Source organism: Silurus aristotelis (assembly GCF_946808225.1).
Source record: "Silurus aristotelis genome assembly, chromosome: 12".
NCBI lineage: Eukaryota > Metazoa > Chordata > Actinopteri > Siluriformes > Siluridae > Silurus > Silurus aristotelis.
The window spans coordinates 10,265,434-10,286,872 of NC_139585.1; the positions used below are offsets into that span (position 1 = coordinate 10,265,434).

At 37.9% G+C, this 21,439-nt stretch overlaps 1 protein-coding gene across 2 annotated transcripts; it reads right to left on the bottom strand.

The window, feature by feature from the left end:
- Positions 1 to 580: 580 nt before the first annotated feature.
- On the bottom strand, positions 581 to 20,063 carry ppm1bb (protein phosphatase, Mg2+/Mn2+ dependent, 1Bb). 2 transcript variants are annotated; one of them, XM_083555846.1, is made up of 6 exons: positions 19,695 to 20,063; positions 7,285 to 8,129; positions 5,919 to 6,036; positions 5,242 to 5,353; positions 5,023 to 5,080; positions 581 to 1,881 (listed from the first exon to the last, which is right to left on the bottom strand). In XM_083555846.1, exons 2-6 carry the CDS (start codon positions 8,113 to 8,115, stop codon positions 1,852 to 1,854), a joined length of 1,149 nt encoding a protein of 382 aa, XP_083411972.1. In that variant the 5' UTR covers positions 8,116 to 8,129; positions 19,695 to 20,063; the 3' UTR covers positions 581 to 1,851. The 2 variants fall into 2 exon arrangements, with proteins under 2 accessions (XP_083411972.1, XP_083411971.1); XM_083555845.1 differs by lacking the exon at positions 581 to 1,881 and adding an exon at positions 2,657 to 4,411.
- Between the last annotated feature and the right edge of the window lie 1,376 nt (positions 20,064 to 21,439).

Sequence of the window (21,439 nt, forward strand, 5' to 3'; positions counted from 1 at the left end):
ACATACTGATTTCCTTTAAATCCGTCATCTGTGTGTAATATTTTACTATATATAATCAGGCTACTTTGATACTTACATACATGACCGTACATAAGTACATAGGCATGACAGGCATGAGCAACATAAAAGTTGTTCAACACTATACATGCATGTTTGTGTGTATGTGTAAACAAGGGGTACATTCATCCACAGCCAAGTGTCCTGCAAATAAACTCCAAACGCCTAGGATCTTCCAGTCACTCTCACAGGCAGGTTAACATGTCAAACCAAAAATACTGTTAAATTAAAGAACAGTCAACCCAAAGAGAAAAATGCAAGGAAAAAAAAAAGAGGGGTGGAGTAGATTGTGGGGCAATGAAATACCCATGAAACATTTCAGTATGCACTGGAGATCTACTGGAAGATTGTTTGCTTGTCGTTGTCCTGGCAAACATCAAAATATTATATGCATGCATGCAGTTCAGTGTTGTTGCTTTAGAAATACTTTACCAACCATAACCCTCCCTCTCAATTACTTTATTCAAAGTCATGCTATTCCCCTGTAACCAAAACTAACTGCAAATAATAATTACACCACTGATCATAATGAACAAAAAAAGCTTTAATAAAAAAAGCTTTAAAATTCAGAATTGCTTAAAAATTAAGTTAAAATGTTTTGTGTTAAATGGTTTTGTATAGTACACTGTTTTTGAGAAAGAAAAAAAAATATCAGAAGGCAAGCCACAAGTCAGGACAAGAAGAGAAATGAGAAACCGAGCAAAAGGATAAGATCTGGAGGTTTTATAGGATAATTTTTTGAAGCCAGTTCTTCTGGAGCCCCAATTATTCTAGTTTTTCTACTGCACAAAAATAGATTTTACTTATTAAAACAGATTTAAATCAAAGGCTGCAGAATGTGATAAATGCTGAATTCAGCTCAGGGTCCTTTAGAACTGGATTGTGAAGATCTGTTTCATCATGAGCACCACAGGAAGTGGAAGGTCAGCACTCAAGGCCACCTAAAACTCAAAAGCTCACCATATATACACTCCCTACAGAAGTTCATTTTCCCTCAAGATGCTGAATGCACATGTCCTATTTAACGCTTGTTCTAATGAGTGCTACTACTTTTTTTGTTTGACTGCAAACACCAAAACTAGTATCTGACAAAATATAACTGCTAACAAAATGCAAAAGGATATATAAGGATCTTCAAGCAGCAGGATGACAAACGAGAGAAAATCAGAGAAGAGTGTAAATGCAGGGTTTGAGAAGAGTTGGTGACATTTGGCGGCTGAACATGGTGAACGCTCTGAAATAAGTAATGGCTATCGGTCAGGTCTCTGGAAAGCTGTGCATGCGTAAATAGAGGGGTAGAGCCTTGACAGTGAGACAGTGGAAGAAGTGCAGGGGAAGCTCATCATGCTAGAGCACCCTGCAACATAGACAGAGGTTCAAACACCTCGCCTCTCCCTTTTAGAGCTCTCGCTGGTGCTGAAAATTGTCCACCAGCCGTCAAGACCAGAGTCTCTCCTACAGCTCAAGAAGCAACAAATCCTCAGTCTCGTCATTACTCTTAACTTACAGTGGGAAGGGGGGAAAAAGTTTGGAACAAGAAGTGAAATTATTTTACTCTTTACCATACAATGGTGTAGTTCCAAAAAAAAAAATAAAAATAAAAAATTTCTTGCCATTTCTGTAGATTCCTCATGTCGAAAGAAGTGTTTTGATGCGTTTCTGTTTTCGGTCCTGGCTTTGAATACTTCCTATGAATCTCTCGGAATCAAAACCAAAAAATGTGAGTAAAGATTTTCTTTTTGTGTGAACTGAGGACATTCCTGTGTGAAGACTGCAGTCATGGGTGTCCTCTGGCTACCACGGGTCGTCCAGGTCACCTCCACTCTGCGACAAGAAGAAAACAAGAGAGGAGAAGAAATAAGAGATCCAAAAAAAAAAAAAAAGAAAAAAAAAATTACAGTGGTTGAAGTGCCTAAGAGGAAGCAAGGAAACAGCAGTAAGGGCAAAGCACGTGGATTGGAGAAAAAAAAAACTAACTTATTATTATCCAAAATGCAAAATGGAAGTTATGCAACTTAAGCAAGGGGTATATTTCAAAGCATTCTGATCATTCTGGCAGATGACTTATAAAGCCTCCTCAACTGAATACCCAATCAGAAGACTATTTTATCAGGGACATATAATATTAAGAAACATGGTGTAAATAAAATACAAAACAAACAAACAAAAAAATAACCTGAAACTGCCCAGGCATATTCTCAATACAAGAAGATACCTCATAGGAAATGTGACAGAACCTGCTTCAGTGGAAACAAGGTGGAAAGAGAAACAGATTTGGTTATACTGGAACAGAAGAATAAAGAAAAATTATTCTTCCTTAAAAATTGTAAAATGCATGAGGGAACACAGCTGTGAATAGCAAAATATCTGAAAATAAAGCACCAATAGTTCAAGTGCAATTATATTTTTCAGAGTTGTAATTTATAAGTTAGATGTCCAAATGTTCCATAAATGTATTTAATTATTAACATACCTACCTGCCCAATGAAAGCATTAAGAAACTACTGCTAATAGAGCTTTTACAACCACTTACCATATAGGAGTTTTTTTTTTTTTTTTTTACCAAGAAACCAAGCAACAACAAACCAGCATACAGATCAATTGTTCAATGCAATTTATTTAGAAAATAACTGCAGAATCAAACAAACTGAAATAGCACAGACTTGCTAGATCACAAACCCAAACCATAAAAATAAGTGTATTGATTACCGAGAGCTAATAAGTCAAAAGGGGGGAAATTATACATTATACATGCAGCTCTGCTCTTATTCAGGAGTAATACAGCATAAAATATGCATTTAGTTTAATAATCAATGAACTTAAACATCACTATTGAAAATAATTTCTACATCCCTTTTACATGGGAGAAAAAAAAAAAAAAAAAAAAAAAAAAAAAAACACGAAGGTAATATTTTTGCTCACTTAAATTTTGTGAACATGATCACAAAATATCCAGTTCACATACTGACAGATAAGCAATCATGTGCAAATGATGCAAAGACATATCTTTGTGATAGTAACGCTCTGTCAATTACCCTGAGGATTGTGATGTGATGATGAAGAGAGGCCTAGAAGGCCAGTCATCAGTTGTTAAAGTAAAGCGATTATGCATTTTATTTAAACGAGATAAGGTTCCATTATTATTTTATTAAGAACTTTAATAGTGTGACTGCATTTACATATATGTGCTTTCAGTGACGACTCCCTGGTGAGTTCTTATTCCTCCCCAGACATTTTGAGACAACAGCAAACAAATATGAGACTTTGATCATACACATAAGTAAGCAATGAAAGTCACACATACTCAACTCAATACTTTGATAAGTCATTAATATACTGTTCAAAACCAAATAAATGTCCATATTTGTATTGTTTTTCGCCTTTTACTAGACAGATTTTAAACCCCACTTCCAGCATCACAATGATGCAAAACATGATTTCTAACACAAACACACATCCTACAACCAAAATGCAACATGCACATGCAGTGCATTGCAAGCTGCATGTGCTGTTTCGAACAAGAACAAGAAGCGACCAATGTCCTTGGCAAGCTCCAGTTTGTTTAATCCATTTTCATCTTTGTCGAAATAGTGTAAACACAGAAATAACATCCAAAAGGGTCATTTACCTCCACCCTCACCACCACCCATTTATATTGCAAAAGGTCAATTCCATGGCACCACTGAAATTCTCACTTATGACTAAATATAGATTCTACAAGGTCAAATTGAAATCAATTCTAAGTGCTTCACATGAGAAAAGTGCTGACTTGTAGACAGTATTGGAATATGCCAAGGATATTATTTACAGTTACTGGGCAGGTTTTCACTTACAGGAATAGTGATCTAACGTTTCTCTTTATTGACATTCCTGCTGAGGAATGACTGACCCTGATTTTGGGCCACCAAATTCTCTCCTCGTTTTTACATACACACAACCAAGTAATTAACTAAAAACCTGCACGGGAACTGTGCTGGAAGGAAGGCGTGCCATGGGGTTTTCAGGAAACCGACTAGTGCTCTGAGCCAGGGAGGAAGGAAGAAAATTTAGGGTCTGAAAATGACTAAATTGGGAACAAGGGTCATGCGACAGGAGGATTGGAAAGCTCGTCAAGTGCTGATGTCATGGCTGCCTCCTCTGCGCTGTCCTCAGAGTTTAGAGACTCGCTGGCAGTGGACGGTGGGTGTGAGGGACGCTCCTCCTGAGCACTGGACAGCCGGTAGGTGGAGAGGGCTTGTTCCAGCACATGGTGATACTCGCCCCGGTGACTGAGGCGGAACTGTCGCAGAGCCTCCAGTAGATGGGCAGCAGCACTGCTCTTTTCATCATCTCCGGCCGCACCTCCCTGGTCGTCCTGGTGCAAGACGCCAGCGTCAGTGGACAGAGCAGGTTAAGAGAATTGGACCTGATTAGCACAGGTCACCTGCCCAAGATCTTACACTGCCCTCATCTTGGCTCATTTTAAATGACTCAGAATAGGGTTCAGCAACAAAGACCCAATTCTGAGAAAGCTGCAGTATGTGTGCGAGTGTAGGAGTGCGAGGATACATACTGAACACAACATGTGCAAGCCTCTGATCAATAACAAAAAACAAACTCTCAAAATGTCAGGCAATGCAACTTTCCTGGCATTCTTAATTTAAACCAGGTGTCTAACAGAGATGAAATGCACAAACAAAACATTATAAGCAACACAAGTATACTCAAATAAAACCAAGAGACAAGAAAAAATACAAGGATTGTCAGGGAGGACATTACATATTCAAACTACTTTTAATCAGCCTGCCTTAAAGAGGTGTATGCTTGACTTTTCATAAAACATACTCCTGTTTTGAAAACATCCCATCACCAGACCCTCACTGCAAATGAATTTGACCGATACCATATCTGGATTTACAGTTCTTGTGTGCAGGTGCTTTAGACGTGGCTATGTGTTTACAATTTGAGACTAAGAGAGTTACTCACCCCATCATCTTCTCTATGGGGGTTAAGCCTGTTGTATACGGCCTCAATTAAACTGCGCCTGGTAAGTGAAAAACAATTGTGCTTAAAAAATGTCATAGAAAAGTTCTCAGATAATCACCACTGATTTGAAAATTTAAATTTATACATTCAATGTTCACCCCTGTAAACTGTGGCAAGATGCATAATATCGTGCAACACTATTATTTGAAGTTCTCCTACTTGCTCGCAAGACCACCTCCTGGTGGCAAGTTTGAGACGTTCTCGGCAGAGAGACTGCGCATGACACAAGCCAGGTCCGGAACACCTTCCTCTCCTGACTTCTCCATGATCTCTGAAGGGTAAGACAGGCAACAAGAATGTTACACAGACAGGCACGACCAGTGACCCATAACAACAGATCATTTTATACACACAGAATGGAAACACCCGGATGCATCATTCCTGCAGACACAGCACTTGACATTTACATGTTTCCAGTGTTGTGTTATGAGAGCTGAGAATGACAGAAAACTGCTTCTAATAGAACAGAGTGACAAATATAATGCATTACTGTTTCTCCACTAATGTCTCTAATGTCTGGGCAACATCTGTGAAATGATATTGCACTGATGACAGGTTCATAAACCTTCACATCCACGAGACTTATGACTTCTGGGGTAACTCAAAATTTTAAAAAGTGAGAACAGTGAGAACAGGGAAAGACACGTGTCCTATAAAAGGAGCGCAAGCCAAACTAATTTACACAGAACACCAGAGGAAGCTTGTAAATGTTTAAAATACCAGTCGATGAAGAATTGTGCTGGAGCCTACATTACTATGTGAACTTTCCATACATTTTTTACTTCCACACATCTAAACAGTTTTAACATGATAAAATCGTGACCAGTTTCTTTTACCCTCAACACGAGACTCCAGAAACTTGTCCAGCTCTGCCTCCTTCTTCACTGCCTCCTCCGATACCTTGGGTGCATTTGGCAAACACACTAGCACAACACTCATGTTGTCACGACTGCCCTGGATTGGGGGGGAAGCAAAACAAAAAAAATAAATAAATAAAAATACAAGTTGTAATTACTATAAATCTCTGCATGGAAATGCAAGACATGTATTTATACTGAGACACTAACCAGAAAATTAAGCAATAACTGAAATGAATAAGGGAAAAAATAACCATTGATCTTGCATCAGACAGACATAATAGAAGGAACACTTGCAGTATTGCCAAATATTTTTAGAAAATGACAAACGAAAGAGGAACAGCTAAACATTAGATAAACTAATACATCTATGAAATTCTCAAGTCACACACTGCAAACATTCTTTGGGTGGCATACCAGGGCATTCAAGTCAAACCGGGGCTTTTGTGTTTATTAAATAAATTAACAAATTTCAAGGAGCGGAAACTGCATTTATTTTTTGCCATATTTTTCCCTGCTACATTTATACACTCATCCTAGTGTTGAACTAATGCCTGGAAAGATTTGGCATGGAAAGATTTGTCAGTACGCCTGAACCATCCTAGAACAGCCTGCTTCACTTCATCATCAGTGTTTAAATGCGGTCCTCCGAGGAACTGTCCAGGATCAGACTCATAACCTGATTGTGACAAGAGAGGCTTTAGAAAACTGACATTTTTGACATTGCCGCAACGTTTCAAAAAACCGAAAAATAAATAAACAACAGTGGGAAATGACACAGGTCAAAGTGTCGTACATTTTGCTCATGCACAGTACGAGGATGTAAGCGTTTTCAAATGTTTCAGCTTGGATAAGCAACTTTTGGGAAAAGAAATTGTGGAACGTTTTTAGATTTTCAATTTTAAATAAAAAAATAAATAAAACAAACAAACGGGGCAATAGCATTGAAACATTTACTGTGTTCTTTTTTTCATACTAATACAGACCTGGTAATCACTCAAATTAAATTCCATACTTTTTAAAAATGCGTAAGAAACCTGACAAGAAACTTCATCACCACATGCTGTTCCATCCACACGATGTTACCTGCCATCTTAATTAACTGTCACTGGAATATCAGTAATAGGAAAAACTAGCCACTTACTACTATATGTAGTTTCGCCACGCTAGCATTCATTTTGATACCTGTAATACTGAAAAGGCCAGTTTTACTTGAACGCCCCTCGTAAAACAATTTCTTATGCACTATTTATGTAATAGCTTGGTTTACAAAACACAGATACCTTGTAAAAATGTCAATTTAATTAAAAATAAATAAAAAAATGACAAAATAATTCACTCTTACTTTGTGTAGACACGTGTCCACCACAGAGTTACAGACTTTCTCCAGATCATCGCACACCTCCAGACGAGAACGCACAAATTCACACAGCTCTTCGTTGCTCATGACATCCCAGATGCCGTCGCAAGCCAGAACCACGAACTCATCCTCATCAGGAACACGAGGAATCTCAAACACCTCTGGCTCAGGTGACACCAGCTGCTCTGTGGGTCCCTTGCCGTCCACACACTTGTAGTCATAATCACCGAGGGCACGCGACACTGCGAGGGAGCCGTTGACACGCTGGATCATAACGGAGCCACCGGCATTCTGGATGCGCTCCTTTTCACGGGGGTTGCAGGGCTTGTGGTCCTGAGTAGAGAAGCGTACCTGACCAGCACGGCTTAACACGGCACGAGAATCGCCACAGTTGATGAAATAGAGGTGCTCAGGCGAAAGCAGCACGCCCACAGCTGTTGAGCCACTACGGTCCATGCCATTACGCAGCTCAGAAAAGTTGCGCATGTACTCGTCTATCTTCAGAAAACCAGAGCGAATTCCACTTTTCACATCTTCCACCGAGTCTCGACCAGGACGGAAATCCTCACTACTGCTTATAATGTGCTCCAGCAGATGTTTTGAGCAGTAGTTGGCCACACGTGAACCTGCATGCCCGTCGTAAACGGCAAAGAAGGACCAGTCATCCAGGCCATGAGGAAGGCCCACCACTGCTGTGTGAGCGTCCTCCATTTCTACCCGCCATCCCTGCATACTGCTCAGACCAAAACGCAGGCCATTACCTGCACCGTGGGCATTATGCTTCTCTGTTTTGGGCTTGTCCAAAAATGCCCCCATGCTTAGGACACAATCTGCAAATAAGAAAAGAATAGATTATGATTATTTCTTGTTTAAAGGAAATTTCATTAAATGACAATACAATTTTTATATTTCAAACAAATAATTTGCATTTAAATTCGAATAAATTTGCTCCTAATATTTTTGTTACTTTACACATGAGGCATTACACAGACCTTACATACTGTACATATTAAATTAAGTTTGGCAATATAGCAACATTTCCAATCTAATTTATTTAGAACTCAAGCATTTCTGACTGAATCATTTGGAATCAACAGGATCACAATGTGTATAAATTGACGGATGATCCGCTGTGGCGACCCCCTAACGGGAGCAGCCAAAAGAAGATGAACAACAACAGTTAAATAAACAATGCTAAAATACACTGCAATGTAAATAGATAATGATTTAGCATTTCTACAGCAGGGTTCTCCAAACAGAATTTGATTACATAATTTACAAATTTGAAATGTTGCTTCGATATTAACAAGGGCACTTGCTAACGTATAGTAATCCCCCGTTTATCGCGGTAGTTACGTTCCAAAACCGCCCGTGATATACAAAAAAACATGAAAAAGCCGACGCCACCCTAAAAACGCTCTTTTGTGTATACAGTACTGTACTAGCATTTTACTTCATTTTTATAATTAATTATATTTATTAATAAATTATATTATTTCAACATAGAACTCCATAAAAACAATTCCCTATAATGCAAATGCAATTCTGCGATAAACCTGGGGTGCAAGATTTGAACCGTGGTAAAGGGGGGCTAACATGATGAAAAATTTAAACCTGAATGCATTATGTATTTTGAAACATCAAAGGGAAAGCTGTTTCATGTTATTTGCATATTTTTATATTTTTATATATATATATATATATATATATATATATATATATATATATATATATATATATATATATATATGCATTGCTAAATAAATACCCAATAGTCAAAACCAGTCCAAAGCTGTAATTCACTAATACGCAAGGGTTTTTTTTTTTTTTTTTTTCCTTATGAGTTTGATCCCCAACCTAAACTTGGTATTAAAGATTAGAGTAGCTTTAAGCTGCTTTCAGCATACATAACCCCTAAGTCCATTACATGCCTCCACAAATAGCTACTGAAATATATTACTAAGCCATTAGACAAATGGCCCTGAGGCTGGAGCATGAGCTATGCAATCACTGCTCTAAGTATTGCCACAGCAGCCAAACACATTGTATCATCTGATCTTTCTATGTAATTCATGGAATAGATATTTTTTGGCACTGATTTACTCAGTGTGCCTCTCTAGATGCTTTACACAAGCCATTGCGGCTGCTTATATCAGCAAGAGGAAAAAAAAAGAAAGTAAAAAAGTAAATAGTCAGCATGATCTAGTTTACTGGAGTTCCAAATTATTGGCTGTGACTAACTGGAGATTCAAGTTATTAGTTAACAGCTACAATCAGTGACTGCAGTCTCCAAGGGCAAGCCCAAAATTGCACAGAAGACTGGCTGGCTGATGCTACCATTGCTCTCTGCTATGCAACACCAAGCATGGTATGCATGCATCCAAAAAAGGCTGTTAAGTGCAGCAGTACATGATCAAGGCTGGCTCTCTGGAGAACGTAGTGATTGTTGTGCATCGTCATGGCTGAAACTGCCAAGGCTGTCTGCTTGGCCATCCCACCTGTTTAGAGGACCACACTATTTATAAGCCCTACAAATGTAGCTTGGGTTACAAACAGCAGCAGTCGAATGGGGGCAGGATGATGCACTAGGAATGGGCAAGACCTAAAAGTAATTCTTTTTTATAAATAAACAAAGCAAACAGAACTGGGATGCCACAAACCAGTTTAGTCATTCTTCTAACATATTTGTATGCCTGAAATATTTACAAAAAATTTACTTTAAATGCAAAAAAAGGGTAGTGAAAATACAAACTATTTCAAACGTGTGACCTTGCTGTGATCTTGACCATATTTTAATAATTTAGTGTGCTGGTTTACAATTAACTGCAAGGAATGAACAAATATACAACCACTGTTTCCTAAAATGTCGCTCCAAAAAAGAGCAGACAGAAAAATGAACGGACAACCAAAAAATATTTGGCCACCACCTAGTGGCAAAGGCTAAATAAATTTATTTATTTATTTATATTACATCACCTCTGAACTGCCCCACATGCACATACCCAACCCCTATGTGCTAGCATGTTTACAGATGTGAGATGTGTGTGTGTATGCATCGATATCTACACAAAAAAAAAAAACACAAAATTGTGTTAAAAGGAGTTTGTGAAGCCCTGGCCATACGACTATTGGTTTGAATATCCCATTTAGAGCTGTAACGATTTCTCAAGTAACTCTATTACAATAATTAATTTGCATCGATGCTTTGTTTAGTCCATTTACCTAAACACCGAGCACCGTGTTTCCCACAGACCATTATTACTGACGCAAACTCTGGAGTAGAGACTTGCACGCCCGCGGGACCCAAACTGATGCGGCGCGGGACGAGATTTAATGAGTGAATGTGGGTGCGGGCGGTAAAATACTTGTGTGTGCGTGGGTGTGTTTGTGGGTTTGCGAAGAATAAAATCATTTACAGGACTCCCGAAAAATGGTCTTTAATATATATTTTAAAAAAATACATTACATTACTAAAAACAAAGTTAAGTATCTACCGTATAAATGCAACAATGGCAACTAAAATAACTTACAGGCACGAAGTTAAAAGCAAACCCTCGCATGGTTCATGTGCGGTAGAATACTAGAACACACCGAGGCAAAATGTCTGCAGCGCGAGACAGATGTGAATCGCTGAGCGCTACAGAGATCACTTCATTATTAAAGAAAGGGACATCAACAAAACCTAGGCCTGTTTTTTTTTTTTTTTTTTTTAATAGGATATCGTTTCAGTAGATGTTCTGAAAAGTTCCTTGTTCATGTTCATAGTTTAAACGAAAAGTCAAACTCAAATAAAATGAAAAGTTTATTTTTAGTATTTTCATTTATATTTAAAAGGGAAGCAAGTAAAACTAAAAAGCTAAAGTAGCAAGAACAAGCAGTCAGTGCACTGAAAAGAAATGGCCCTGTGGACTTTTGCGGGACAAAACTTAAATATTGCAGGCGGGAGAGTGAAAAATATAACATTTTAGTGAAGCACGTTTTTAAAGGTAGCGATAAACACACGGATTTAGCTCGTGAAAAATTTCAAGCAACTTTTCCCGAAACAAGAATATCACATTACTTGTTCATTTTAAGAGACCTGTCTTATTTTCTCTCTCTTAGTGTTGCACTTGATGAAGAAACAGTACTTATTATCCAATAACTTGATAGAATAATCGTTAGATAACTCGATTACTAAAATAATCGAAAGCGGCAGCCCAAATCCCATCACATTTAGTAACTGTTTGCTGATAATAACCTGCACTCTTCTGAAAAGATTTTCCACTAGATTTTGGAGTAAATTTGTGGAGATTTGTGCTGATTCAGCCAAGTGAGGAGACCCAGAGTACAGTCAGTGTTCCAATTAATCCCGAAGGTGTAAACCATATCTTGAAGAAGCTGGTGTTGCGCATCGGGTACTGTGAAGCTGGAAAAGATTTGTGTCTCTTAAATTAAGTGAAGGAAAAATCACTGCATCCAAGGACATCCGATACAACTGTGTGCCCAACTTGGTGGTATCATTTCCTGATACATTTGTCCATATAGTGTACGTTATATATGTAATAGTATCTCCTGTTAAAGTGTAAATTTTATGTTTGTGTACATTTCAGAAATTCACTGCATGGCCAAATGTTTGTAGACACCAATCATACCCACTTTTGCGTGAAACAACCCATTTCAGATTCAATCCCCTTCTCCAAAAAGTTATAAGAGTCACAACAAACTTCTCGGAAGCTTTCCACTAGGTTTTACAGTGTGGCTGTCAGGATTTGTCCAGTTAGCTAGAAAAGCATTCATGAGGTCAAATACTGATGTCTGGTGTAGAGGGCTGGAGTGCAGTTGGTGTTACAGCTAATCCTAAGAATTTTCAAATGGGTTGAGGTCAGTGCCCTGTTCAAAACACTGGAGTTCTTCCACTACAATCTTGGCAAAACAGATCCACTGAATGAAACCTGTAACCCTACAGCATACATACATTCAATACAATTTATGTTTTATGGCAACAGTTTGAAGAAGAACCGCATTTGGATGTGAAGGGCACAAGCCAATGAAGATTTATCCATAGAAAAACTGTAGGAAACAAGCTATTACAAACTGTTACTTTCATTATATGCCAAAAACGATCACAAAATCCCCACAGTAACATGGTGCAACAGTAAACAGAAAAAAGAAAAAAGAGAGAGGGGAAAATTGCACAACACATTATCAACATAATACTTTACTGTGCATTATCTTTAAAGTTTTAAATCTGACAGCTTGCTGCAGAACTGGTTAATATATTTATAATATATAAAATTTTGATGACTATTTTATTGATCGATTGATCTTTTCTGCAACATTCATAATTAAAACTTTCTTTCGGCTTCTCCGGTTAGGGGTCACCACAGCGGATCAACCGCATGTTTGATTTGGCACATGTTTTTACGCTGGATGCCCTTCCTAACGCAATCCTCCCCATTTATCCGGGCTTGGGACCGGCACTAAGAGTGGCTGGGGTTGGTTCCCTGACCGGAGATCGAACCCGGGCCGCAGCGGTGAGAGCGCCGCATCCTAACCACTAGACCACCAGGGACCCTGCAACATTCATAATTAATATCTTTAATTGTTGTTAATTATTTGTTCAGTTCATATTAATGAACATAAAACAAATCCAAATATGAACAGGTGAAAAAAATGAGGAAAGGGGGAGAGTTTCCTGCTAGTGTCAGTTTAAAGCAAAGTTTTCAATATAACTCCACAACTCCTAAGCTGAAGGATTGTGGGCAGCCTCTTTTTAAAACTGACAATCTTTTCTTTTTAACATAATATTGTATCACTGGGCTACAACATGCAAGAAGCATCCTATCAATCTTGTAATTCAATTCCTTAATAAGATTACAGGAAGAGAATTGCAATCTCTACTGGATACATGTCTTTAGGCATGTTGAATACAATGCAAGAAAGAATAGTCATTGACATTCTCACTCCAGGCCGCACCTTCAGGTAGCATGCAATGTGTTGAATCACCTAGGCATCAAAACATAAAATGAACATGGCTCTTTATTTCAAGACAACTGCTCCTATTGGCTGAGTAAATACAGCTCGTTGCCTCAGCCCAGTTTTTACACTTAATGCTTCTTACTACACCTTGCACTAGAATTTCAAGTCAACACTCATGAGTGCACAAGGCTACACAACAAACGCCCACCCAGCCACCAATCATACACAAAACCATAAAACCGTTCTGCCCCTGAAACCTGTGTCACTGACCAGTCATTCAATGCAAACCACAGAGTGAAACCAGATATGTAGGTCTGCAGTGCAAACATGCTGCCAAGAAACACAGTATCTGTGAAAAAGGGAAGTGAATGCTATACTTAAAGATTTTGAGTTTCAATACTCTCCCAAATAAGGTCCCCTGGTGGTCTAGTGGTTAGGATGCAGCGCTCTCACCACTGCGACCCGGGTTCGATCCCCGGTCAGGGAACCATCCCCAGCCATTCTAAGTGCCGGTCCCAGCCCGGATAAATTGGGGAGGGTTGCGTTAGGAAGGGCATCCAGCGTAAAAACATGTACCAAATCAAAACGTGCGGAGGATCCGCTGTGGCGACCCCTAACGGGAGAAGCCGAAAGAAAGTTTAATACACTCCCAAATAAGAGATTCACATCACTTAAAACAGTCTTCTTGATATTTGAGCACAGAATCAATAGTCTATTCCAGGCCATACTAATTACAGCAGAATAGGCAAAACCTTAGAGTGCATGTGTCAAAAAGTGCAGATAATTATCAGTTTATCAATATTAGCAATGATCTTCTGTAAACTGTCTAAAACTTACACACAGTCTGTAACTGCGTGTTACTTTCTGACTTTCTACAGTTTGCTTCTGATCACTGCACTCCGCAACATCGTTTATCTGTAATAAATGGACATTCGGTGCAACCCAGATGAGTTTGGGTTTCCTCTTGAGTCTGGTTCTTCTCAAGGTTTCTTCCGTATGCCATCTTGGGGAGTTTTTCCATGGCACAGTCGCCACTGGCTCTATCATTAGGGACAAACTTACACTTAAAAATGAATAAGATGTAATTTATATCTATATATAAAATCGATATATATGAGACAATGTTCATTGTTAAAAGCGCTATACAAATAAAAGAATGTATTGAATTAAAGTCAAGACTGTACAAATTAAATTATTAGCTGCAAACTGTAGCTGTAATATAAGCAACATTAACAATCTCAATTCATGGCAGCATGGATAAGGTAGATTAAAATATTATAATGTAGCAAAGAATAAAAATTTGCCACTCTGCCCTTAAGTCAGAAAGCAGAATTATATAGAGATGATTTTTATGAGTCACAAAACTATTGCAATCGTTCCAAACCCTTTTCAGCTACCATGCCTGTGTGTCTAATCACCAAGTCCATGTGTAATATTTATAGCTCATAGCCAATGTGTGAATGATTCAGTGCTGTGAAATAAAAAGATTTTCTTTTTTTGTGCAAACTGCATATTGTATAGAGGCTAAATGTTTTGTTGTTTCATGCATGGTTGCCCCAATTTCTGCCAAATCAATACTTTCGACTGTTTTGAACTTAAGATAAATCTGCGAAATGAAGAATGCCTATCCATTAGGCAGCAAACCTTTTCAGACGGCACTGAATTTTTAATTTCTGCTAAATTAATAATGGCACTCAATAAAGGTTAAGCTGTCCATTAGTGAATGTCCATTACTGCTTTATTACAAACAATTGGACAGTTTGCTTCTGTTATAGAAAACTTGGTCAAGTCAATATACAAAAACAGAATTAGTAAGAGAGACTACTTTCAAGAAAAAAAAAAAGGTAACTACTAGGGGTGTAACGGTACACTTATACTATTTAAACCAAGCAAGCATTTCATTTAAAATTGTTTTAAAATGTAGACTGTTCAAATGTTAATCACAAATGTTAATAATAATAAACTGTTAATAAAAAACTAAAGCAATTTTGTGTTTTGCATTTCTTCCCCCTAACCGTACTGAAATTTAACCGAACCGTGACTTAAAAACCAAGGTATGTACCGAACCATGAATTCTGTGTACCGTCACACCCCTAGTAATCACAATTTTGAGGCAATATACTTGTCACAATAAGACATGCATCCTAATACAGGATTCACAAGACAATATATTACAAAATAATATAAAATGTTATATATTAAAGATATTAAAAAAATTATTTATATTAGATTTAGTTGGTAACCAATAAACAAACTGTCCCACTTCAATAGCATTGGCCTATAATAAAAGTAGATCAAGATGTCCAGATATTACTCACATAATTAAAATGTATTTCATTCTTTTTCATGTTATTGAAATAAAAAGACTGATCCAACCTTTATACACCTCCAAGTACACAAGCACAGCACACCAAACAATTTAATTGCACAAATGGGAATATATACTAAATAGAAATATTTAGTATATTGCCTCATACATCTGCAGCACAACTCAAAACATGTTTCTGAACGCAAGTGTGAATTGCATCAAGTGCAACAAACAGAAATGGATTTTAGACTGCAAATCTGACTGAAGTCAAGCCAGCTGTGGTAGTCAAGCCAGCTGTGTTAGCAACAGGATTGTACATTTATATGGTGATTTATGATAACTACTTTCGAATGACTATGCTACTTTTGCTGTTAATTCTGGATGGTGTGAAAATGTTACGCAATAGAGTTTTATGAGTCGTTCCAGTGTCGTTATTTCCAGCTCAGGCAGGTTAAAATGAAACAAAGCTGCATGCTAGACCTTGTTTTTTGGGTTCTGCTCAAACAACACATCACATGGAAGATCATTAAATTGGTTAATTACATAATGAGAAAAGCACACTTTGAAAATTTTCATCACATCTGAGAAAAATTAATGTTTCCCCAGCTCTGACCTTTTTTTTTTTTAACCGGGAAAAGGGGTCCTTGGGATCGTCCATGGAACGAATTATTTTCAAAATGATTTTCAAAATATATGCCAAGAGCAGTGTTTCCCAAACCATCTAGGAAGGTACTCATTTATTTTCTATCCAACAACAAACCTGTTCCAGTTAATCAGGTTCTTGTCTGGTTAGTGTTGGCATAACGAAAGCTGTGAGAAAGACAGAGCAGGTAATTAAATGAAAGTTTAAAAAAAGTATGAGATGCCCTAGACTGCACGCTCTCATTTGTTTGTTATACAATCTGGATATGATTAATTTAATAATAATAACACACAGTGGCCCTTGAGTCCTAAAGGTTTTATGGGGAAGCAGCAGCAACGAGTCAAATTAGAGACACCTGTTTCAGCCATGTTGCTTTGGTGATGGATTAGGGGTGTTCCAGATTTAAAATGTAATGGTATGTCAACCTTTTCTAAATATAAATCACATATAAAAGATTGAATCCCTTAATTATTGTGAGCACAAGTGGTATGCTGAGCCATTGGGAAAAAGAATAAACCCTGCTCAGCCGTGTGCAGAACCAAAAATAGGCCATTTAGTGCTGTTAGGGTCAGGATCTGCCATCTACTTGTGTTTATGATAGCCATCATGTGTGACAGCAGAGTTAGCAATTTAGTATTTGTACTACTACAACAACAGATTAAACATCAAAAGTCTAGGAAGAAACAACGATCCACAAGCCTCAGGTGCTACAATTAAACAATTATGCCCATCTTTAATTAGGAGCATGTGTCACTGAGACTAGATAAAACCCACAGCTTTGTTAACCGCTGACAGGACTCACACTGACACTTTGGTATATAGCAATGTTAACCATGGCACGTCAATCACCAATGAGAGGGAATTCATACAGTATGCTGAGAACCTTGCAGCCATTGATTCATTCTCCTTTTCATGTTGTTCACGCAGGCAAAAATTTACCTGTTGCAGATGTCCTTTAAATTTGTTTAACTATCTACTGCAGAGGCTCACCAACATCAAGAACCATTGATAATTTCTCCACTAACTTTCTTGGCAACAACTGCTATTGCTAATACTGAATCTTTGTACATGCTCTTTCTTGGCTCAGATCAAAGATAACTCACCGATAAAGATTGCTGACACTTTAGCAACCCTTATCCATTAGCATGCAGCACAAGTCAGCAGTTTGCAAAGAACCACTGCCTGCTTTAGAGGTCAAAGGTTTTGCAGACTGGTCACAGTCAAACATGACTTTATGACTTATGCTAGTCCAACCAAAAATTACCAGACCTTATCTGATATCTATTAAGTAATACAGATAGCATTGATTCTTCCCAGTTCAATCATGAGCTTGCATTACTGTGTACCAAGTTGTCCATGTGTCAGTTTCTTCTTGGTTCTCAGGTATGCTCCCATGCCAGTAGATGATAAACTGACTATACAAAATTGCTCCTAGGTGTGCATGAAGACTGCAGACCCACCAAGGGTGTGTTCCCACCCCATGCCCAATGTTCTTGAGACCTAAATCAACCCTGATCAGAATAAACAGTTACTGAAGATAAAGAAATAGGCTGTGCATATTTAGCTAGTACCTGACCTGCACAATTTGTCTGCATAAAATATAAACCAAATGGGAATACGACTCATTCAAAAACAATGATCAAAGCCAAACACTAATAAACAAAGTAATTTATACACAAAAATTAACACACAGGAACATGGACTGTAAACTACTGTGTAGTGTAGAAGCAATATTGGCAGCAGTGTTGTGTCAAAGTCTGCTGCCATAAATATAAGGTCAGGATGGTAAAAGTATATCACCTTATACTGTAGCTTGAGTATGATTAAAACTGGATTCCGACTATAACTACATGTTCAAGTGCAAACTATTTGGTCAATAGAGCATGATGCTTTTTACAAAACAAACAAAAAATAGAAAACAGACGTATTCGAATAAGACAGAACTAAGCTGAAAACTGCTGATTTAGTGCAAAACAGTACAGGAGGATAGAGAAACATTCTTACAATGCAGACGCAGATAGACCACCTGTAATTGTAAATCACCCCAGGACCCTACAGACCCAGGAGCTACAGACAACACTTCATCTTCTGAGCATGGCTAAAATATGCTTCCTTACATTCAACAATGATGTCACACAGTGGCACTACACACTCAGAGATAAGCACTATCTGCCCTCTTCCACATACACAGATACCCATTATTGGATGGGTTCACTACAATGTACAAGGTGAAGTTAACATGCGGCTCAGCCCAGTGAGTAAGCATCATCTGTAAGGTGGATTATTTTCTGTTGCACCACTCTAAATGCTCCCTAGTTTGTTTTTTAATATCTAGGAGGTTGTTTTAAAGTAAAAAAAAAAAAAAAAAAAAAAAAAAAAAAAAAAAAAAAAAAAAAAGGAATCTATTATAGGACTGATTTTAAGTATGCTTATAACAGGGTTATCGCAGTGGCAAATGAGAATAAAAACTCCAATCACAACCGACTCGTATGATTTTATATTTATCGCAGTCTCTGTTTAATACAATTAAATCATACAGGTGAGGAAAGGTATCTAAAAGTTTTGAGGGATATACCATACTATACTATACCACACCACAATTACACTATACCATAATACACCACACTACTCTATTACAATACACTTTACTATACTACACGTGGTCTTAGTGTTGAAGTGAAATGATGGTATGCACGTAAAGAACTGAATGTCTGAGGACTGTGTAAAAGCAGTGCGCGGATCAGGGAGTGAAGGCCTCACAGGCCTGGTCAGAAGCACGGATTATTCTTACTTCAAAACGTCTGCTAAACATAAAAAAAAAAAATTTTATTTTAATAAATGTACTTCCAAAACAATGCAACACAGATACAGCTAAAGTGAGCCCATAAGTCAGATATGAACAGAATATGAAGAATTAGCTAACTAGCCAAGCGCCATAACATAAATGTGTTTTTATAAAAGGAAATAAAACCAGGCTGGTTTGATATCTAGGGTTAAAAACAAATACATGGCAGGTTGTTTGGGAAAACACGCACACTTTATTGGTAAACAGTCCCGAAAAAAATTAAATGAACGTTCAGTTTTTAGAAGTTTGATATACGACGGATGCCCGACAACAATCACCGCGATCAATAGAATAACGTGTTTTATTACACAGAAAACGTGTAAGGCACGTGTAGATAGATAAAGTGTTGAATATAGACCCGAAAACACGACAGTAAACGAGATGGGCCCCCGTCAAGAGACGCTGTTACACAACACCGCCACCTCCTCCACACCACCGGTGAGAGAGAGAGAGAGAGAGCGCACAGTGCGCTTGCGCGTGTGCGCGCTAGCGCCTTAGCTAACTGGCTAACCTGTTTAGGTAACGATGAAAGCCCAGGCCGTGTTAGCGTCGGCGCTAACGAACCTGACAGAGCCACGGCTAGCGTTCAGACTAGCTAAACGAGCTAACCGAGTCGCGGACGGCTAGCTCGAGTTACTCACCTTATAAAATTCCGCAGGTACACAGACTCCGTTCCGACTTCTGCTCTATAATCGGCGGTCAGTTTATCCCCAAATTAGCTTCTTCTTCTTAAAAAAAATCACAATCAAACGGATATATGACTTTACATGAGAGCCGATAATTCCGTTTTCAGTGTTTCACAGCGTAAATTCTTTTGCATTTTAGAGCCAGTTTTTTTCCGCCCTAAAACAATTCACCGTCTTAAATCAGAAAATGATTGAAATTCTGACATGAGTAAAGGTTCCCGGGGTAAAATAAAGAACTGTGCGGACACTGAAAATGATCTTTCTCCCATAGAGAGGGCCAAGCTCTTCATCGGGTCAGAGTCTTGTGAAGGGGAGGGCTCTCACGACGGATTGGCTGAGCGTCTTCAAACTAACCCCTCTGATTGGATAGCATTACTGACAAACAGCGCGCATGATGGGAAATCGTGGAATCCTATTGGCTCATCACTTGTCATTTGTCTGAATTTTCACAAATCAAATTTGTATCATGTAATTCAGGGATTCTGAAACTTTACACACCCAGAGCTTTCGCCAGTGTTCAAAGATTTAATATGCAGGATTTATTTCATGGATACAATCTAAATATTTAAATCTTACTATTTATGTACCATCACAATGTTTATTGAAGGCATTTGAGCTATTTATTACTGATCTTTGCTACCACTGACTCAATCCTGTTCAAATATAGGTAACTATGTTTTTATTATTGTTTTCTTAACTTTTAACTAATAGTTCTTACCTAGTGCTTATTCAAGATTCACTTTCATTGTATGGTGTAACCGATTGTTTCCTTTACATATGACAATCAACTCTTGAATCTATTATTTAATTCAATCAGCCATTGGATACTGGATATTTTCTGTTTGATTTTCTTACCATGGGGAAATCAGCATTGGCAGGTGTTGCTGTTTGAAAAGTTGCACAGTCTTGTTTTGAACAGTCGTTTCTACATCACAAAGATACCAAATAAAGTTGACACTGGGTAGGTGATTGAAAGTTGTTTCTTATGTGTGTGAAACTACTGGGAACTGTAATCCTACATAAATTCGCTGTTCTGTTACAACAGTCAGTATGGATTCTGGGAATAAACTATGAAGATAAGAGTACAAAATTGATAACCTATTATTTGTTCAGGTTTGCACAGTTTTCTTTGGGTTCTTTCTTTTTCTCCTAACTTTCAAAACGGGTGGGCAACTTAAAGTTGTCTAATTTTTATACCACTGAGCATTTAAATTATAAGGGCCTTGATCAGGGGCCTAGCAGTGGAAGCTGGGGGTTACTGAGATTTGAGCCCACAACTTTTAAATAAAAAAATAAATAGAAATTCAACCACTTAACCACTGCTCTACAAATTCCCTACCTACATGAGTAGGTGGATTACCTGTAGCAATTGACAAATCAATAAAATGCTCATATTCATTGTCTTATTGTGAAACTATATAAATAGGGACTTAAATAATTACAGCCTGAATATAAAATGAGGTTAAATCTCTTTTACTAATAAAAAGTCAGAGAACTGAGTGGGCAGTCATTGACTGCTTGACAGCACCATCAAGTGGTCACCAGTAGTTCAGAAAAGTCAGTTCTAAAAGCCACACTACACTGAATTGATTGAACACTTGAAAGGTATTTACTGTCTAGTAAAATGTTTAGATCACTTTTATTGATTCTGATGTTATGTTACATTATGTGTATCAGTTACAGTTCAGTCAGTTGCAACA

What these genes read in the sequence shown, in the direction of transcription:
- ppm1bb (XM_083555845.1), bottom strand. Translation starts at nt 8,115, where the DNA reads ATGGGGGCATTTTTGGACAAGCCCAAAACAGAGAAGCATAATGCCCAC. An exon ending in TGGACACGTGTCTACACAAA is followed by an intron (nt 6,037 to 7,284) that starts GTAAGAGTGAAT and finishes CCCCCAATCCAG; the next exon opens with GGCAGTCGTGACAACATGAG. An exon ending in CCCATAGAGAAGATGATGGG is followed by an intron (nt 4,412 to 5,022) that starts GTGAGTAACTCT and finishes GTCTTGCACCAG; the next exon opens with GACGACCAGGGAGGTGCGGC.